We start from the raw sequence: 17,684 nt of genomic DNA, 5'->3' as shown, positions 1-17,684 counted from the left end.
GTTTGTACATTAATCCAGTTAGTTGAGACACATATGCATATTCTGTAGTTACTGTGGTAATTTTTTAAAAAATCAAATAGCTGTATAACATTTACAACAAAAGGAAACAGTCTTCTGCCCAACTTGTACTAATGAATTCCAGCCACTGAGATCCCATCTCTGATTTTCTTCTCTGAAATCTCTTAGTCTCCTACCTTTATTTTTTGTCTATTGTTTCTTTTTTCCTTAAATCACTTTCTGCTAGGTTACTATTCAGTTTGTTTTCAATAACCATATTCTTAAAGAATATTATTGGTATGGCTCATTTTGTTTTCTTGTTTACCTTATCTATGCATTCACTGTGTGAAAGTGTAAAAGTTGGCAAATCTCCTGCTTTTCAGAATCTATTGTTGGCATTTTTTCAGTGTGAAGTTACCAGAAGAGTGAGTGCATTTTTCATTATTGTGAAAGCAACAAGCCCAGCGGTAGGAGGATTCATCAGGCATGAACAGCTAGCCTTTGCAAAATACAGCTTTCCAGTGTTTACCTCTCCTGTGCTCTGTGTGTGCATTTATCATGGAGCTGATGTCTTAGAATTTTAGTTACACATCTTTTCCAGTGTCCTCAAATGTTACAACATGAATTACCAGGCATTTAATTATATTAATGACATACTAAGTACTGATAATAAATCTCCCAATAGATCAGCTATCTCAAACTCATAAGTTTCATATATACTATATATAATTTTTTCTAAATTGCATGGTTGCCTTTTCATATCTGTTTCTAAGAACTCAGCTCTCATTTCATTTTTGCACTTCTTTTGTAGATCACTTACAATCACAATTTTTTAGTCACAGACCAAATGAATCACAAACTCATCAGACTTTGTACCACGGTCTAGAGTGTTCTTTGCTGAAATCATCTTTGACTCCATTCATTACTATATAAGTTATATATGGAAAATGACTATGTTCCCCTGCATTTGTCTTTTCAGCTTAGATTGTCTAAGATAGGAAAGTGAGTGTCTGGAAGAATAAGGATTCTAGATTGTGCTCTGCCACTCACCTTTTTGGGACTAAAGGCATTTCCTGGGACTAATTTTACTCTCATTTCTAAAAGTGTCCTTTTGCCCTGTGGCTAGTATGGCTCAGTTGGCTTTGAGTGTCATCCCATAGACCAAATGGTCACTGGTTCAATTCCCAGTCAGGGCACACACCCAGGTTGTGGGTTCGATCCCCAGTTGGGGTACATATGAAAAGACAACCAGTCATGTTTCTCTCTCACATTGATGTTTATTTCTCTTTCCCTTCCTCCCTCCTTCCCTCCATTTTCTTCTCTCTAAAGGTAATGAAAATATGTCCTCCAGTGAGGATAAAAGGAAAGAATGATCCTTTCACTCAAATACTGCTCTGAGCTGGAGATGAGCCCTTTGGCTGGAAAGAGAGTCATCAGAATTTCCCTGGGGGTCAGATGTAGACCTCAGATTGATCACAATGAGCCCCATATCTGAGCCAAGAGGTTGACTCTGCATACAAACAAATTAGGAATGAATGGGGGCTGGGGAGCAGGGGCAGAGGGAGGAATCCAGAGGATCCAACTTGCCCCAGCCAAGCTGTGTGGCCTGCTTGCATGTCCTGACTAGAGAGGTGTTGGTGAACAGGTCAGTCTTTGAGTAGAATAAACTTTTTTCAGTCCTGATATTGTCCTCTGTATTTTTGAACTTACTCCATTGTCCAATTTAGAAAGTGCTTCTTCAGCTTTAAGTAGGCATTTTTAGATGTTTTTTAATTCTATTAGTTTTTTATAAGACAGAATGTCATCAAATGGAAGAAAAACTAGTATTTGTTTAGGTAAATTAGCAAACTAATTACTTCATAACATTTGAAAGTTGAGAAATGGAGGGAACATACAAAGTTTTCTTTTTTTTCCAGTATACTAACCAGCACTTAAGAAAAAGAAAGCAGCTAGATTTTGGGTTATAGTAAATAAATCCCATTGACTAAATCTTCCAGTTCATTGTCATGACAACCTTCACTGGGAGCTAATTAGGAGTTAACTAGGACACTTGAAGGAATCAATTCTAGTGGAGAATTGGACAGGATTTCATAATCTCTATAATCTAATATATTAATATCTATCACAGTATAGATTTTTGGTGGGTTATTAAGTATAAGGTCCAGAAAATGTGCTTTTGGCTGATACAAGGAGTAGTAAATCTTGTTCTCTTTCTCATTTCTTTCCTTTTTTCTATTTTCTCCCCAAATCCCTATGGTCTGGAATAAGCCAAGAACTTCATAACACAGTAATTTAAGATGCTTGGAAGGGCTACGGAACAGGTGTTTCAATCACTTCAGGCTTGAAAACCTTGTGTGTCCTTCTTCAAAAATGAACACCACCAGCTCAGAATGACCAAGTTGTTTTAAGCTGTTGTTCACAGCTTTAGGGGTACCACAGAGTGAATCAGGTACTTTAAAGCATATGAAAGATGCAAACCATCCTAATTTTAAGACAAAAACCATCTTTTTGTAATGATAGCCTACTGATACGAAAAGCTTAAAATGTATTTACCGAGTCATCCAAGGTTAACTCAGCAAACATATGGATTGTGTAAGGCAATTAAAATGAGTATGTTGTCCAATTATCCTAAATATCAAAGTACTATCAAAACACAGAACAAAATAAAATTGGACATTAGCATCACTTAACAGATTATTTTTGAGAAGCAATTGTTTGCAAAAATTTTCCAGGCTTGGGGAGATAAGAAATACAGAAATCAGTACAATTAGGTCTCTGTCATGGAGGAGCTTAATTTTTGTGTGAGTTTACCCATGTACCCAGATGTCATTCATAATGAGCCAGCTGCCTGGTGGCCCTATTTTAGCAAGTAAAGTGTGGCATTTAAAGAAACATCAATCTGATGTTCAAAACCACTGAAGACAATTTAAATCTTTATGGGGTCTCTTGTAAGAACATTCAAGAGGAAATCCTTTTGGAATACACAGCAAAACTTTGTTAAAGTCTTATTTTCCTCAACTGTCTTGCTCTTAATAGCTCTCTGATATCTACACCCGGTCTTCAACATCTGTCTCATTTGGCTCAAACTCCTAAACTTTCTCTCCAACTCAGTCTATGTGGAGTGTTTTATTTCCTCTCTCCTTCCTGCTCTGGCTCAGCTCAGTTCGGCTTAGTGTCTCTGACTTCTAGTTTTCCTAATTCCCCCATTAACTGAATTCTACACCATTCAAAAGGGTAAGGTTATGGAATCTTTCCCTCTCAGGGGCGCAGCTTTTGATACCTGCTATTCTAATTTATTATTTTTTAGATCTTATTCATACTGATGTGTGTGTAGAGGGAGGGAAGGGGATAGAGAGGGAGAGAGTTGAGCTAGACTTTGTATTTGCTTAAATAGCTCAGACAGCACTTTATAACTTCTGTAAAGTTCAAGGTCATTTTCTTTTGCACCCCAAAATTTCTTGTGCCCTTACCATATTGTTTCAACAATTATCTGGTTATGTGTCTCCTCCTCTCTCCTGAATTTGTATTACCATGCTAGGTAGTCTTACTTACCTTATTGTCTCCAATATCTTGGTGCCTTTGCAATACTTGCCTGTGAAGCTTCTACCTGGAGACTTGAGGAGCACTCTCATTCCTGACTGAGGGAACAGTGAGAGTTGAGATGTGAAGTCATGAAACTGAATGTCGTATTCAGGGGACAGTGAGCCACTGCTGCGGCAAGAGTTCAGGGTTCACGTGGTGGGTGATGGGGCTGAAGAGATGGGCGGAACTGAGCGCCTCCTCTCTGGTCTCTCACAGTGCTGCAAGTCTGTCTCTCCTCTTCCTCCCACCTGACCATGAACTGCTCAAGGGCTCTCTTTCTGTCTTGTTCATCTCCTGTTACCACTCCTTGGTACATAGGATGCATTCAATAGATGCTGAACAAGTGAATGGTGAATGAACATTGTTCTGCAGGAAATGGTGTCGGGGTGGGGGGGCGGGGTCGGGCAGCACCTGGAAGGGCAACTCATGACCCACACTCCTTTTACTAAGATAACCCTGGTGGCATGTGAAGGAGGCATGAGGGGGGCAAGAGTTGGGAGGATGAAAAACAAATTAGGAAGCGTTTTCCATATTATAGGTGAGAGATGATGAGGATTTCAACTAAGTCAAAGAATTTATTTATTTTTTTGAAGTAACTCTGAAGTCCATCTATTGTAGAATCAAAGATGCTCCTTGTTAATGGAGAAATGGCAGGGATCAGGCCAGGGCCACTCTATGTCCTCCCAGGCTCCTCGTCGACCTCAGCTCCCCCCTGCCCCAACCTCTGGATGGTGGATGAGCTCAGTGCTTTCTGGCCTCACTTCCGTGGTCGCGAGGTCCTGTGATGTCTCTCACAGTCCAGCATTGAGTCGGCCCATTTCTCATGTGTGTTTGTGATTTACCTCAGATAATGCCAAAGCAACAGGCTGTTGGGGAGGTGAAGTTTCTGTTTGATCAATGTTGAAACGGGCAGCAAAAGGCATTTATCAGGCAACATTGCTGTTCATTTGTTAATGTGAAATGATGACTAACATTGTTTTGCTTGACAGGTCTTGATGAAATCATGACAGTAACCCATCACGGATGTTATTGAAACCTTTTGTATAGAAAGAAAATATACTTTACCTAGTCCTAAGAACTCAATTAGAAATACAGAAAGAGAGATAATGAGAGGAGTATAGGAGTGGATGTATGTTTTCCTCTGTCTAGCAAAATGAACCAGGAGCCTCAGAAGCCCATCAGAGGAAACTAGTGTTCCCCGGTCAGTGCTGGCGATCCCGCCTGCCCTCTGACCTTTGTGGTCCTGTTGAAGCTGCCCTGCATTTAGCCACAATCACTTCCTGCCCAGGCAGTTTGATTTATCCTCTTCTTGGCTCTTTGAGTGCAGTTTACCATTGTGTGTGTGTGTGTGTGTGTGTGTGTGTGTGTATGTGTGTACACATTTAAGTTCACCTTTTAAGTTCACACTTATGTCTCACTTTGTGGTTAGAACAGTGCTGTTCACCTTTCAGCTGGGGCCAGAATTATCTTTTTAAAGCACCTGATCATTATTCCCTCAGTCCAGTGCCTCTCAATTTCCTAGCCACCAAAACGCAAATCCCTTGGTTTTTCCTGCCCTGGTGTAAGTCTGCTCTCCAGCCTTATTTCTCACCACTCTCACCGCCCTGCTTCCAGAACCAGCCCACAGCAAAAGCCATATCAGATCCCTGTGTGCCCCGAATGCCCAGTGCTTTGCTGTTTACCGGGCTTCCCCCACTCTCTGCCAATTGAAATCCTACTACTCAGTCACTCTCGGTTCGTAAGCCCCTTTCCCCGGGAAGCCTTCCCTGTTCAGCATACTTATACTTACTCTCTCCCCTCTCCAGGCTCCTATAACATGTCACAACGATGTGGGTTGTGACCACAATCTACTTGGTATTTTATTTTGTTGTGTATGTATCGGTTTTTCTTGCTGATGGTAAACTTTGGGAAGATAAGGCCTGGTTGTTGTTTTTTTTTATTTTTGTGTTCCACAGCACCCAATATATAATGCCTTAAATGCATTTGTTAAATTAGCAATAGCTTTGGAACTCTTAAAGTTTGATCTTTTCTATGTTTATACATTTCTTAAAACTTGGACATAACATGGTTTGGGGCTGTGAGTTCAATTTTGTTTTTGTCCTTTTTTATTTTCAGTTTTAACCAGCAGTGGTCAGTTATAATGTAAGAATTAATGTACTTTTATCATTTTAATATTTCTGAATGCCATTACATGTACATATTAATACTACCATAAGAGCACATTGTTGCCTCCTTCAGAGATGGATACTGGCAATGACAACGTTAAGAGTTATGACTCCTTTAGTTGTAAGTAAAGAAAATCTACTTACACTTGCTCAAGTAAAAAAGGTTAGGTAGGGAGGCAGTATTTTGCAGGGTCCAGTGAGTATGCTCACGCATAACCAGGGACTGGAAACAGTACCCCCTGGACCTCACAGGAAACAGACTGGAGAACCAGGAGCCACGACTTTGCCCAGTTCCTCAAGGGGCAGAAGTTCCCACTCATCTGTTTCTTCCTCTTACTCACCTTACATCTGGTCCACCGGCTGCTTTCTCCAACTCTGTATCAGGACCTCTGAAGCTCACACGGCCAGTACTGTCTACAGCTCTCTTCTGTTGTCCTTCGTTATGAAAATTACAATAATAGAGAATTTGACTGATTCAGCCCTGCCTATGAGTAGATCCCTCATGTGTCAGATGCGTACACATAAGCATAGCTCTACGCACACAGTAGGGCTTGTGGCAGTGTCATCAACAATAGACAACATAAGAAATTGGCTCTCGCTTCCTGTTCATTTACTCTTTCCATTTCTTTCCAATTCCCAGCCATTCTTCTCCACTTAAATCCGTTTCTGGACTCTCTTCCAGGACTCTCTTCTAAGAGGAAAAGTGATTTTTCAAAATCTTAATTTAGTCTGAATTATTTTATTTGCTATTCTTCTGAAACATTAATTTTAACAGTGAATGTGCAAGGAAAGAATCCTAAAAATATATTCTTTTTAATTAAGTCTTATATTTTGTGGCCATCCTGTACTTTTCAAATGACCCTAATTACTTTAGGGAGTATGATCTCTAAGTCCTTCTAAGTCTCAGCCTGAAAATTGGAGTTAGGTAATGATGCAAGAAAACACAAATGAAATAAACAGTTTATAATTAAGATATCTAATATCTTACCAATAAGATCAAACGTACTACATTGTTTTCTTTTTTCTAGGACATGATTATTGAATGTTGCTCTGAAATAATAAGTCTGTTTTTGACTGAGGGAGAGACACCGTCACTAACTGAGGTACGTATTTCTTTTAAAACTATGTTTGACTCACAAGTATTGTTTCTATGGAAATGGAAAGCATCTATTATAAAAGTATCAAGGGCCTAACCCTCCTTAATTAATGTGAAAGAATGATAAACATGAATTTATAAGAGCATGTTACTTTGTTTAAAAATCAACTAGTACAGAAAATTATGAAGAGAATGATGTTAAAATCATTTCAAGTCTATCTCAGAGAATAACCACTATTAACATTTTGAAGAATATCTCAAATGTTTTCCATGTATATATAAACTTTAGAATTTTTATGTCAGTGAGATCATACTGTATATGCATCCTGTCGCTTATTTTTTCTTTCAATAATAATGTTATGGGCATGTTTTGTTTTGTTTTGTTTGTGAAAAGCCTGCCTTGTATTTAATGCCCGCATAATAGTCTCTTCCATGTATTTGTTGTGTCAGGCTTTATTTACATAACCAGATTTTATTCATGGATTTTGAGAGTGAGAGATTCTAATATGTCATACATATTTCACTTTTCTGCATTATCTGCTTGAAGTTAATTCTTAGTATAGTAAGATTTTGGAGTTAAAAAGTATATATACATTTTTATTGTGATAAAATATACACCACCTAAAGTTTACAGTTTTAACCATTTCAGAGTGTACACCTCAGTGGCATTAAGCACGTTCACAGTGTTGTGCAGCCATCAGCACCGTCCTTCTTCAGAAAGTTTCATCATCCCCGATAGAGGCTTTGTACCCATTAAATAATAAATCTCTGTTTTTGCCTCCCCCAACTCTTGGTAACTTCTACTTTGGACCTCTGTTCTACTCTTTGCCTATTCTCGATACCTTTTATAAATGGATCATACGATACTGGTCCTTTTGTGGCTGGCTTATTTAATTTAGCATGATGTTTTCAAAGTTCACCCATGTTGTAGCATATATCAGTCCTTTTGTTTCTTTTTAAGGCTGCATGATATTTCATTGTATGAATATACCATATTTGCTTATTCATCCTCTGTGGCTAGACATTTAAATTGTTTCCTCTTTTTGGTTATTGTAAATAATGATTCTATAAACATGAGCATACAAGCAACTGTTTGAATCTCCTCTTTCAATTCTTTCAGGTATATACGTAAGTGAAATTGGTGGATTGTATGGTTATTCTATGTTTAACATTTTGCAGAATCCCCAAACTGCTTACTTCAGAAGCTGAACCATTTTACATTCCCACCAGTAATGCACAAGTGTTCAAGTTTCTCCACATCCTCACCAACATTTGATATTTTTATTTTTTTCTGGGGGAGGGAGTGATTGCCATTGTCAAGAGTATAAAGGGGTATCTTATGATTTTTTTTAAAAAAGATTTTATTTATTTTTAGAGAGAGGGTAAGGTAGGGAGAAAGAGAGGGAGAGAAACATCAGTATGTGAGAGAACCATCCATCAGTTGCCTCTAGCACACTGCCAAATGGGGACCTGGCCCACAACCCGGTCATGTGCCCTGACTGGGAATGGAACCACTGACTTTTTGGTTTGCAGGCCAGCACTCAATCCATTGAGCCCCACCAGCCAGGGCCTCATTGTGATTTTGATTTCAATTTTCCTAATGACTAGTTTAGTTGAACATCTCATGAGTTTATTTGCCATTTGTATATCTTCTTTGGAGAAATGTCTGCTCAGTCCTTTACCTATTTTTGAATTGGCATTTATATTGTGGTGTATAATTGCAAATGGTTCTTCAGAAATGTTGCACCAGTTTTCTTGCCCATCCAAGGTAGATGAGAGGGCCATTTTACCCACATGTTCATCTACCCGTGTTCTTCTACTGGCTCCCCTCCCTCTCTCACTTCCCCTTCTTCTCCCTCTCTTCTTCCACTGCCTCCTCCTCTTCTTCAACCATTGTAGGTATAACAAGTGAAAAATGACATTGTCACTCTTTATATTTTTACTGTTAATAAGGCCAATTGTAGCTCATGTGTTTGTTGGCAATCTGTGATTCTCCTTTTGTGAAATGGTATTCATTCAGTCAATCAACGAATATTTAGAGTGAACTGTCTATGCATCAGGCACTTCTCTCTAGGCCCTGGAGAGTAAGCTCTGAACAAGCAACGAGGACTCTGCTGTCTTGAAGCTATCATTTTTTGTGTGTATGTGAAGAAAATAATAAAACAAATCAATAAGCTAGATAACTTAAGATTTTATTAAGTGCTATGAAGGAAAAAGAGGGTGATATGTTAGAGTACAGTTTGGCAAACTGAGGCCTATGAACTGCATCTGACTCATGGCCTATTGTGTAAATAAAGTTTTATTAGAACACAGCCATGCTCATTCATTTACTTATAGTCTATAGTTACTCTGGAGTTATAAGAGCAGAGTTTATTGACAGAGACCATATGTTCACAAAGCCTGTATTATTTCTTGTCAGGCCCTTTACAAAGCAATTTTGCTGACCTCTGTGATGGAAAGTAACCAGGAGCAGAGTGACAGATTGGATAGGGTCTAAAGACACCCTCTTAGGAGATGATATTTGAAGTGAGACCTGAAATATTACTCTGTGTTCCTTTCACTATATTATTAGTTTCTTGAGGGGCAGGGGCAATGCTATCTTAATCTTTGAATTCTTACAGTGACCTCTATGTTATATTAATTAGTTACTGGCTCTTGAACTGAATTCCCTTTAGTTTTAAACATCTGACATTTAATATTTGCTTTTTTTAAAAAAAAATATTTGGCTATTCATATTCTTTCCCATTTTTTAAATGAGGAACTTAACTTAAGTTTTTAGTATAGAAATACAAAGATAGATTTACTGTGGCAGGCCATTGATAGTAAAATCAAACTTAAGCCTAATTTTATACAAATACAAACTGTAATTAAAAACAGGTTACAGTAAAAGGTCACATGATTTTTAGTGTTAATGGGTTTTGGCTTTTGACAGACCAGGCTTGACATCCCATCCTTGAATCTTGTTAATTGTGTGACCAGAGGCAAGTTTTCTCAAATGGAAAATAGGGTAACAATGCCAACCTTTCAACAGTTGTGAGTACTACAGCAAATAATATATGATGAGTACTTGGCATAGGGCCCAGTACCAATAAATGTTGAGTAAATATTAGCTATTTCACCGTCTTCATTAATGTTATCATCCCTACCATGGACCTGCCTTCCATGTATGAATCCTTCATCCCCTAGTTAACTAATTTTAAACAGACTTTTAGAATCCAAAGTTGTTCTGAAATATTGCTAGACAAGGAGAGGAAAAGTGTTAAAAGTAGAAAGATAATTAGGCCTCGTGTTCTTTGCCTGTAAAGCAAACCATTGTTGAATCCTAGAGGAATTAGGTCAGGGAGCAGGACCCCAGCAGGAGACGTGGCGGTGATGAGTTGCTGGCCCAAGAGAAGCTGCCTCCCAGTTGAACCCCATGCTAATGCTTCCACCTAATAGTGCTGGGAGGGGATGTGGGCATTCGGAGCTCGTTCCAAGAAATAAATGATTAGACAAGATTACATACCTCAGTGTAGCTGTTTTTATCACTGGGATGAGATCTTGCTGTGCAATTTGGCTCTATACTGAACATACCTATTGCAAACGCCTTTGCCTGTTATTGCCTCTTCCTAATTAACATAGATATTGCACACACAGCTTGTGACAAAAAGAAACTGAGACTAGCAAGGAGATGAAGGAAGGGGATAAGTGCTCCATGCTAACCTTCTATAAATGAGTGTTAGGTATAATTTCAGGTGAACCAGTAGTAACGCTTTCCTTTCAGTACCTGCATTGGTTCAAACTATTGCAGTGTCCAAGTTGTCGGGTAGGATTCAAACATGATGCTAAAAATATGCTTTTTGTTTTTGCTGTGACTGATCATGGGAAGGACAGACGATCCATCAGTAATTATTGGCTTCCAGTGGCATGAAGAACATTGGTGTAGATACTGTTCTTGCTTCAAAAGCAGTATAGGTTAAGGTTCCTGCACTTGGCTAATTTTATATTTTCATATTGGTTTACACGATACAAATAAATTTACCTAATCAGTGCATGTGCCCGTGCAGGCATGTGCGTACCGAACTGACTAGAGTCACCCAGAATTATTATGGAGAGAATTCCTAGGGGCAGATCCTGGTTTAAATAGGGAAGATTAATCTAGGCCAAGTGATAAGACACGTTGTTTAAGGAGGTTGCAAGCAGTTTTTCTTGGCTGTCTGAGTTCAGTAGGATATAGATTTTAGTCCAGGATTTTTAGCTAGATTTAGCATAGTATCTGACAATAATGATAATAATCATTAAAATGATCACTATTAATAGTGGTTAACAGTGGTAGTAGTAATAGTATTCATGGTTAATATTTGCTGAGCACATGGCATGTGCAGACACTGTTCAGTGTTTGATTATTTCCTCTAATATTACAAGAATCCTGTGCAGCTGGTTACTACTATTATCCTCATTTTAGAGATGAGGAAACCAATGCACAAGGAAACTAGGCAGCATGCTTAAGGTCTTCCAGCTTATAAGTGGAGGAGGCAGGAGCCAAATACCGTTCTGCTTAAAAATCAAGGCTCTGCATCTTTAACTAAATTACCCACTGCATGTTTTATTAGAACAGTGGGAGCAGGTGCTAGAGGGAGTTGAGGTGTGAGAGGGGAGAAGGTGAGAGTGGGAAAGTGAAAGTTGCAAGTGTAGATGAATCTCTGAGGAGGTCTGGGTAGACACGGGGGCGCGGGAGGGTGTCAGGACAGGAGTGATGGTTAGGGAAAGGAGCTAGGAGGGGTGGAGGCGGCCTGTCGAGAGGAGAGGAGGACAAATGATGGAACACAGCCTTATGGGAGCCGGGAGGGAACAGAACGACACTGGCAACACAAGTGAGGTAGCCGCCTGGAAGTAGAGGAAAGACACCTCTGTCCTCCAGTCTCCAGATAGAAGATTGAGGGAGAGGGGTGGAAGTTTGTAAGGAAAGGGTGGGAAAAGCTGGAGCTGTAAACACCCAGTGGTTCTCGTTTCTCAGTGAAGTGGAGGCAAGTTTATGTACTGGTGGCGATGGGTAGAGGGGGGAGGGCACGGTCTTCTATGAAAGCAAGAGAGAGGAAGATCTCAAATATTCACAGGTGTTGAGTGTGATGGGCAAGAAAGCTGGCAAGGGAGAAATAAAAGGATGGAGGGCCACGGGGAGATTTATTTTTTTGTAAATAAATATTTTTATCTATTTATTTATTTTTGAAGTGAGTTTTTAAAAATTTTTTCAAATACATTTGTCTCTGCCTTCCCCCCACCACTTTCCCCTGCCCCCTCCGCCCACTCCCTCCCTCAATCCTTCCCCTTTGGTTTTGTCCATGAGACCTTGCTCCACGTTCCCCGACCCTCCCCTTCCCTTCCTTTTCCCGGATCCCCCTCCCTCCATCCCTCTTGTCTCTGGTTCATTTCTTTTCCTTTCAGTGTTGCTGGTCTTATTTTCCTAAAAGTCATTAATTTGCTGGGACTCTAGGCTACTTGGCTTGTAATTTTTCTCCAGCAGCACTTGGCTCCCTGTGCTCGGGAGTGAGAAGTGCCAATGGAGGCACACGTGCGAGGAGAACAGAGGCGCGTGGCAGGTGAGGCTGCCGACAGCGCGCAGGAGGCCCTGGTGGATTAGGGCAGCTGTGCATTTAAATCATGGGCCATGCCAGTGTTCCTCCTGCTCACTGAGAAAGCACCAGGACAGTCTGATGTCTGCCATTTTTTCAAGCTCTAGTGAAACATAAAATAATTTATGCACTATACTTTCTTACAAATATTTTGAGTTTAACCTAAGAAAAACTCCATGATGGCACTTGAGTTCTAATGACTTTTACTGCATTATGTATGTTATTAATGTGCATTTCTTTTCACATGGCTAAATTTAGTATACCCATGTGCTCTTATTTTTGATTCTTAAAATGATCATTTTCATATGTTTATGATCAGCCATTGATACCAACCACATGCAGGTCACCAAAATAATGATTATATTTAAGATGATTTTGGTAAGAAGTTTGGGAAGGGTAAAAGAACAGCTAGAGGGAAACATAGTCACAGATACTGTTAACATAGCTGAGTTTGTTTAGTCATTTGCATCTTTCATTTTATATCTGATACATTGGTTCTATCATGGCTACCTATGCCCTATGTCCTTTTATGACCATATGACCCCTGCCTGTTTGCTGAAATTATTGTTCCACAATGCTAGCGTCTTCTCTTTTGCTAGATCATCATGTAAAAATGGGCAATAACATATCAAACCTATGTTACCTTATCTCAGAGTCCTTCTTTCATCAGTTTCTCTCAAGCCCATGGTTATATCCCTGAACTTAATAGTTTTTATCAAAATATGTTATAACAATGTGCTTCTATAATTGTCTCCATTGCTAGGGCAGATAGGGTCTTACATAAAAAGACTGGATCTTACTATATTTTTATTCCCAGTGACTTGCCCAGTGTTGGCCACTACCCTACCCCCACCCCTGAGGATACATATTTGTTAAAAAACTGATTGTTCATGAGACACCTTCCAGAGATCCTGCTGGTTTGCAGTTCTAGTCTAGACCTTAACAGTGACTTTAGACTTGCCAGTGTCATGCATTTGTATAGTAAACCTTTGACAAGTGCCTCTTCTGTGCCAGACATCGGACTAGGCATTGGGGCACAGAAATAAAAGCCGGAGTCCCTGCCTTCAAGGAGGCCTGCAGTTTAGTGGGGGTGATGGGTAAATACAGAAGCATTCACAGTACAGTGTACAGTAGAGGTCTGGGGCCAAACGCAGTTCCTCAGTAATAGTATTAGTCAATATTCTGATATCATCTTGGCATAATTCTGAGAATTTCTTTTGGTATGTTTTAAGAAGGGCTCACTAGTTCCCTGTAAGAAACCAAGTTAGTAGGAATTCCTAGGGCTCGTGGTTAAAAGTTTTAATTACTTTGGAAAAATGGTTGGGAGACAGTGGAGAATCCTGAGGTAGACATAAACATGATCAAGGGCACATTTGAGAGCGTTTTTCTCTGATCAGGAAGACCTTTCGAAGACCAGGCGGAAACACAAGTCCCAGCTTTGGCAGTGGGATCAGTGGGGAGGGCCTGCTTCATAGTCTTGTTTATGGGGATGGAGAGAACGGGACAAATCTCCAAATCCCTGGGTAGAAAAATACATAAAGAAAAAAGCTTTTTTTTGAATAGTCAGCTTAATTTACAAGCGGCCGCTGAGTGCGCGGCACTGTGCTGCGCCCCCTGGAGGAGCAGAGAGGAAGACAGGGTTCTTGTCTGGAGGAGGCCTACAGTCCACAAACGGACGAGTGGGGCTGATGCTTACACACGGACAGACAGACGGCGGGTGAGGCTTTAAAATGGATGACTGTTTTGCATGAAGATGGGGAGAAAGAGGTTGACAGAGGTTAAAAGACCTTCCCAGAGTCACACAACTGGTGACCGTCCCAGCCAAGACTGTCAGACTCCAGAGCCTATGCTGGTAACTGTTAACTCGCGGCCATGCAGGTCGAGAGGCTGGATTGAGAGTATGTAGCCAAGGGAGAGTTAGAGTCAGGGCTCCAGAAGTGGTACATGCAGTGGTTGCTGGATCGGCCTGAGAGCCAGATTACCTGGCCCCAAATCCCAGCCCCACTCTGATATTTGCTGAACCTATAACCTCTGGCAGGTTGTTTAACCTCAATGCTTCACTTTCCCTATTTGTAAAACAGGAATAAAAATAGTACTTACCTCATAGGCTTGTTGTGTGGATTCAATTAATCCATGTAAAATTCTTAGAACAGTGTCTGGCATATATTAAGCAAAACAGTGACTATTATCATCTCAGAGCTGAGTCCACTTGGAAGTAGACCCTAGTAAGTAGGTTTGTTTCCCTACGAGTGGCTGTAGCGAAGAGCAACAACAACAACATGCTACGATAAAGCCTCTGAGTATGTTCCTGAAAGAGAGGCTGGGATAATGCAAGTGCTGGGGATGGCTGCATGCATCGCTTAACCACGTGCATTCCCATCCTCTTCTGTTCCAGTTACTATTGTTACATAACAAAGCACCCCAAACTTAATGGCACAGAATGACCTCCTTTTCATTAGGCTTACGGATTCTGTGGGTCACATGTTTGGAAAGGGCACAGTGGGGAAACTTGTCTCTGCTCTGTAGCCTTTGGGGAATCGACCGGAAAGACTTGAAGGGTGGGGATGATTCAGCTGCTGGGGGCTTGAATCCCTGAAGGTGCAAAGGCCCATTGGGTTTGGTGCTCCATGCTGGCTGTTGGCTGGGGGCCGAGGCTGGGGTGCAGGTCAGGCTGTTGGCCAGGACACCACGTGCCACACGGGACCTGTTTGTAGCTGGTTGGGCTTCTGCACAGTGTGGTGTCTGGGTTTCAAGAGTGAGCCCCGCCTGTCTCCAGAGAACCAGGCAGAAGCTCTACCACTGTTTATGCCCTAACTTTAAAAGTTACATAATACTCTTCTCTGCTAATCCCACATCCATCCCGATTCCAGTTTGGACATAGACTCCACCTCTTGATGAGAGGACTGTTGCCGCCATTTTGGAAAATGCAATCTGGCACAGGATCTACTAAAACACTCCCAAGTTCTAGGCCTGTTCCTTCTCCAAGCAGAGGCTGCTCCTGGCTACCTGCTTAGGTGATTTTTAAAGATTAGTCAGCACTCTCTCCAAATATGCTAGGTAACTTTCAATAAGTAACTGTCATGGAGTTGCTGAGTGTGTTTAAATCCTTACAGAAAAGGATAAACTTGGTGGACTCTCAAAGTACTCTTTGAAATAACCTATGCAGTTTTTCCGGGAGTTGGGTCAGGTTGCCTGTATCCCTACTTATGTGGGAAGCTTCCATTTCCACTTTTTGTAGGCACTTAAATGCTAAAGAGCAGCACTAGGCTGTTCAACTCCCTTTGACCAATATTGGTACATTACTGCATGCCTCTTGGTTTAACAAAATACCCCAATGGTGTCAATGACATTATCCTCTTTAACTGTCACAGCATTGGGCACAAGGTTCCACGTATTCCATAGTGTTTACTAAGTCTTAAAAATAGATCTATTAATATAACTTTTTCCTTTTTTTTTGTTAAGTTGAGAGTTGCAGGGTTTTGGTGGGTTTTTCTTTTTCTTTTTTTTTTTTTTCCCTCATCAGCCAAGAGTCTTTTTTTCTTTCTTTCTTTGTACCAGCCAAGAGCTGTCTGAATAGATTTTATGGGCATCTAGAATTACATCTTTCTTCTGTGAGACATTATCATTCTGTCCTCAAGTGAAGAGTATCCTTTGTATGTAAGTTCATGAGACATCCACTTAATATTCTTATATTCTTCTGAAGACAATGCGGGATGACATCAGCTCCACACTGCTTTTAAAACACAGCGCTGACTTTGATTCCATCCTCTCACTGTTCGGTTCTAACTGTCACATTTGGCTAAGGGAAAAAGAAAACCCTTAAGAAAAGGCCAGGCTATTAATGTGCTCTTCAAAATGCTAAGAAAAGGCTAAGCTGTTTATAGCGTTTTCAAAACGCTCATCTCTTGGAGATTTGCCAGCAAAAGCATGAAGGTGAAATACGCTTTCATTCATCAAGGCACCGAGAGCCTTTGTGCTATCTGTGCTCAAAGTATCGGCCCTACTTTTGTTAGACATGCAATTCAGGGGATATAATGGTACTTGGATATAATTTAAACTAAAATATAATCATGAACCTGATATTGTGTGTTTACTGTAAAAGCGGTGAGGAGTGTATTCACTGCGTGATAAAGCAAGCCCGGCTTCTTTCAGGGTATAATTGTTGTATTTCAGAATCAAAGGGAAATTTCCCAAAATTTAGTCACTTGTAGAACTTCCAAGGAGGTGAGAGGCAGGGGTATCATTAGCAAATCTGTTCATTGCTTTCTTTCTATTTGGCTAAAAACGGAGTTAAATGTTTACTTTCATTTACTTCATTCATTTCACTAAATGGTTTTGTCTTGATTAAAAAACTGGACCTTTAACAGTGAAATTAGATTTTCATTTAGGAGGATGTAGGTTTTTGCCTCATGGAGTTGAGTCATTTGGCAAACTTTGGGAAATTCTCTGGACAAATTTTCCTTATAATTAAATAAATTCACAAAGAAGCAGGTGTAAATTTACCAATTTTTCTTGTTAATACTTTTGACACTAGCTGCTTAAGATTTTCTTATTCCACCTGAATCGCAGGCAGCTAATGTCTTTGTGTTCTTTTCTCAACCACCTGTGGGAGAACAGCATGGCGGGAAGAGGGCTTGGCACGTTCTCACCCCAGCTGTGCCCTGTGGAGAAATCAGTAATCTTTAAACACCCTAGGTCAATCAGATTTTGTTGAAGGTCTCGAAAGAGATGTATCTTACTGTATAAAAACATGATTTGATTCTTGTTTCTACTATCCATTAATGTGTGCCTGTGAGCAAGTTACTTCACTTACCACAGTAATCCTACTCCTCTTGTAGGATTACACTGGAAATAATATGTAACCCATTGAGTATGGTGCCAGGACACCACCAGTGGTAAGCATCCAGTGCATTGTGGTCATATTTATTTTTTCCAGACTTAAAATAATGTGAAATGAGTCATTTATTCATTTGACCATTAACAACTCCTTTCATTAATGGCCTTGGGCTTGTCTAAATGTTTGCTAACTTTGAAAAGAATAAAAGGACATTTAATAGATGCATTCTTAGTGTTATTTTTCAACCACCCTTTTTTAATTAATTTTTTTGTTTTGAGATAATTGTAGATTCACAGGCAATTATAAGAAGTACCAATAATATAGAGATATCTTGTGTGCCCTTTACCCAGTTTTCCCCAATGGTAGCATCTTGCAAAACTATAGGACAATATCAC

The 17,684-nt window shown here is 40.1% G+C and overlaps 1 protein-coding gene across 1 annotated transcript in view; it reads left to right on the top strand.

The window, feature by feature from the left end:
- Nucleotides 1-17,684, top strand: part of CFAP54 (cilia and flagella associated protein 54) — a 245,943-nt gene that overhangs the window by 214,312 nt on the left and 13,947 nt on the right. Inside the window, exon 67 of the mRNA XM_054574504.1 lies at nucleotides 6,773-6,847. Within this exon, the coding sequence (XP_054430479.1) occupies nucleotides 6,773-6,847 (75 nt within the window). The remainder of the gene's footprint in view (nucleotides 1-6,772; nucleotides 6,848-17,684) is intronic.

This window comes from Pteronotus mesoamericanus, unplaced genomic scaffold (genome assembly GCF_021234165.1).
Source record: "Pteronotus mesoamericanus isolate MK-2021 breed Mesoamerican mustached bat unplaced genomic scaffold, CSHL_Meso_final contig_263, whole genome shotgun sequence".
Lineage (NCBI taxonomy): Eukaryota > Metazoa > Chordata > Mammalia > Chiroptera > Mormoopidae > Pteronotus > Pteronotus mesoamericanus.
This window is presented reverse-complemented; position numbering and strand designations above follow the sequence as displayed.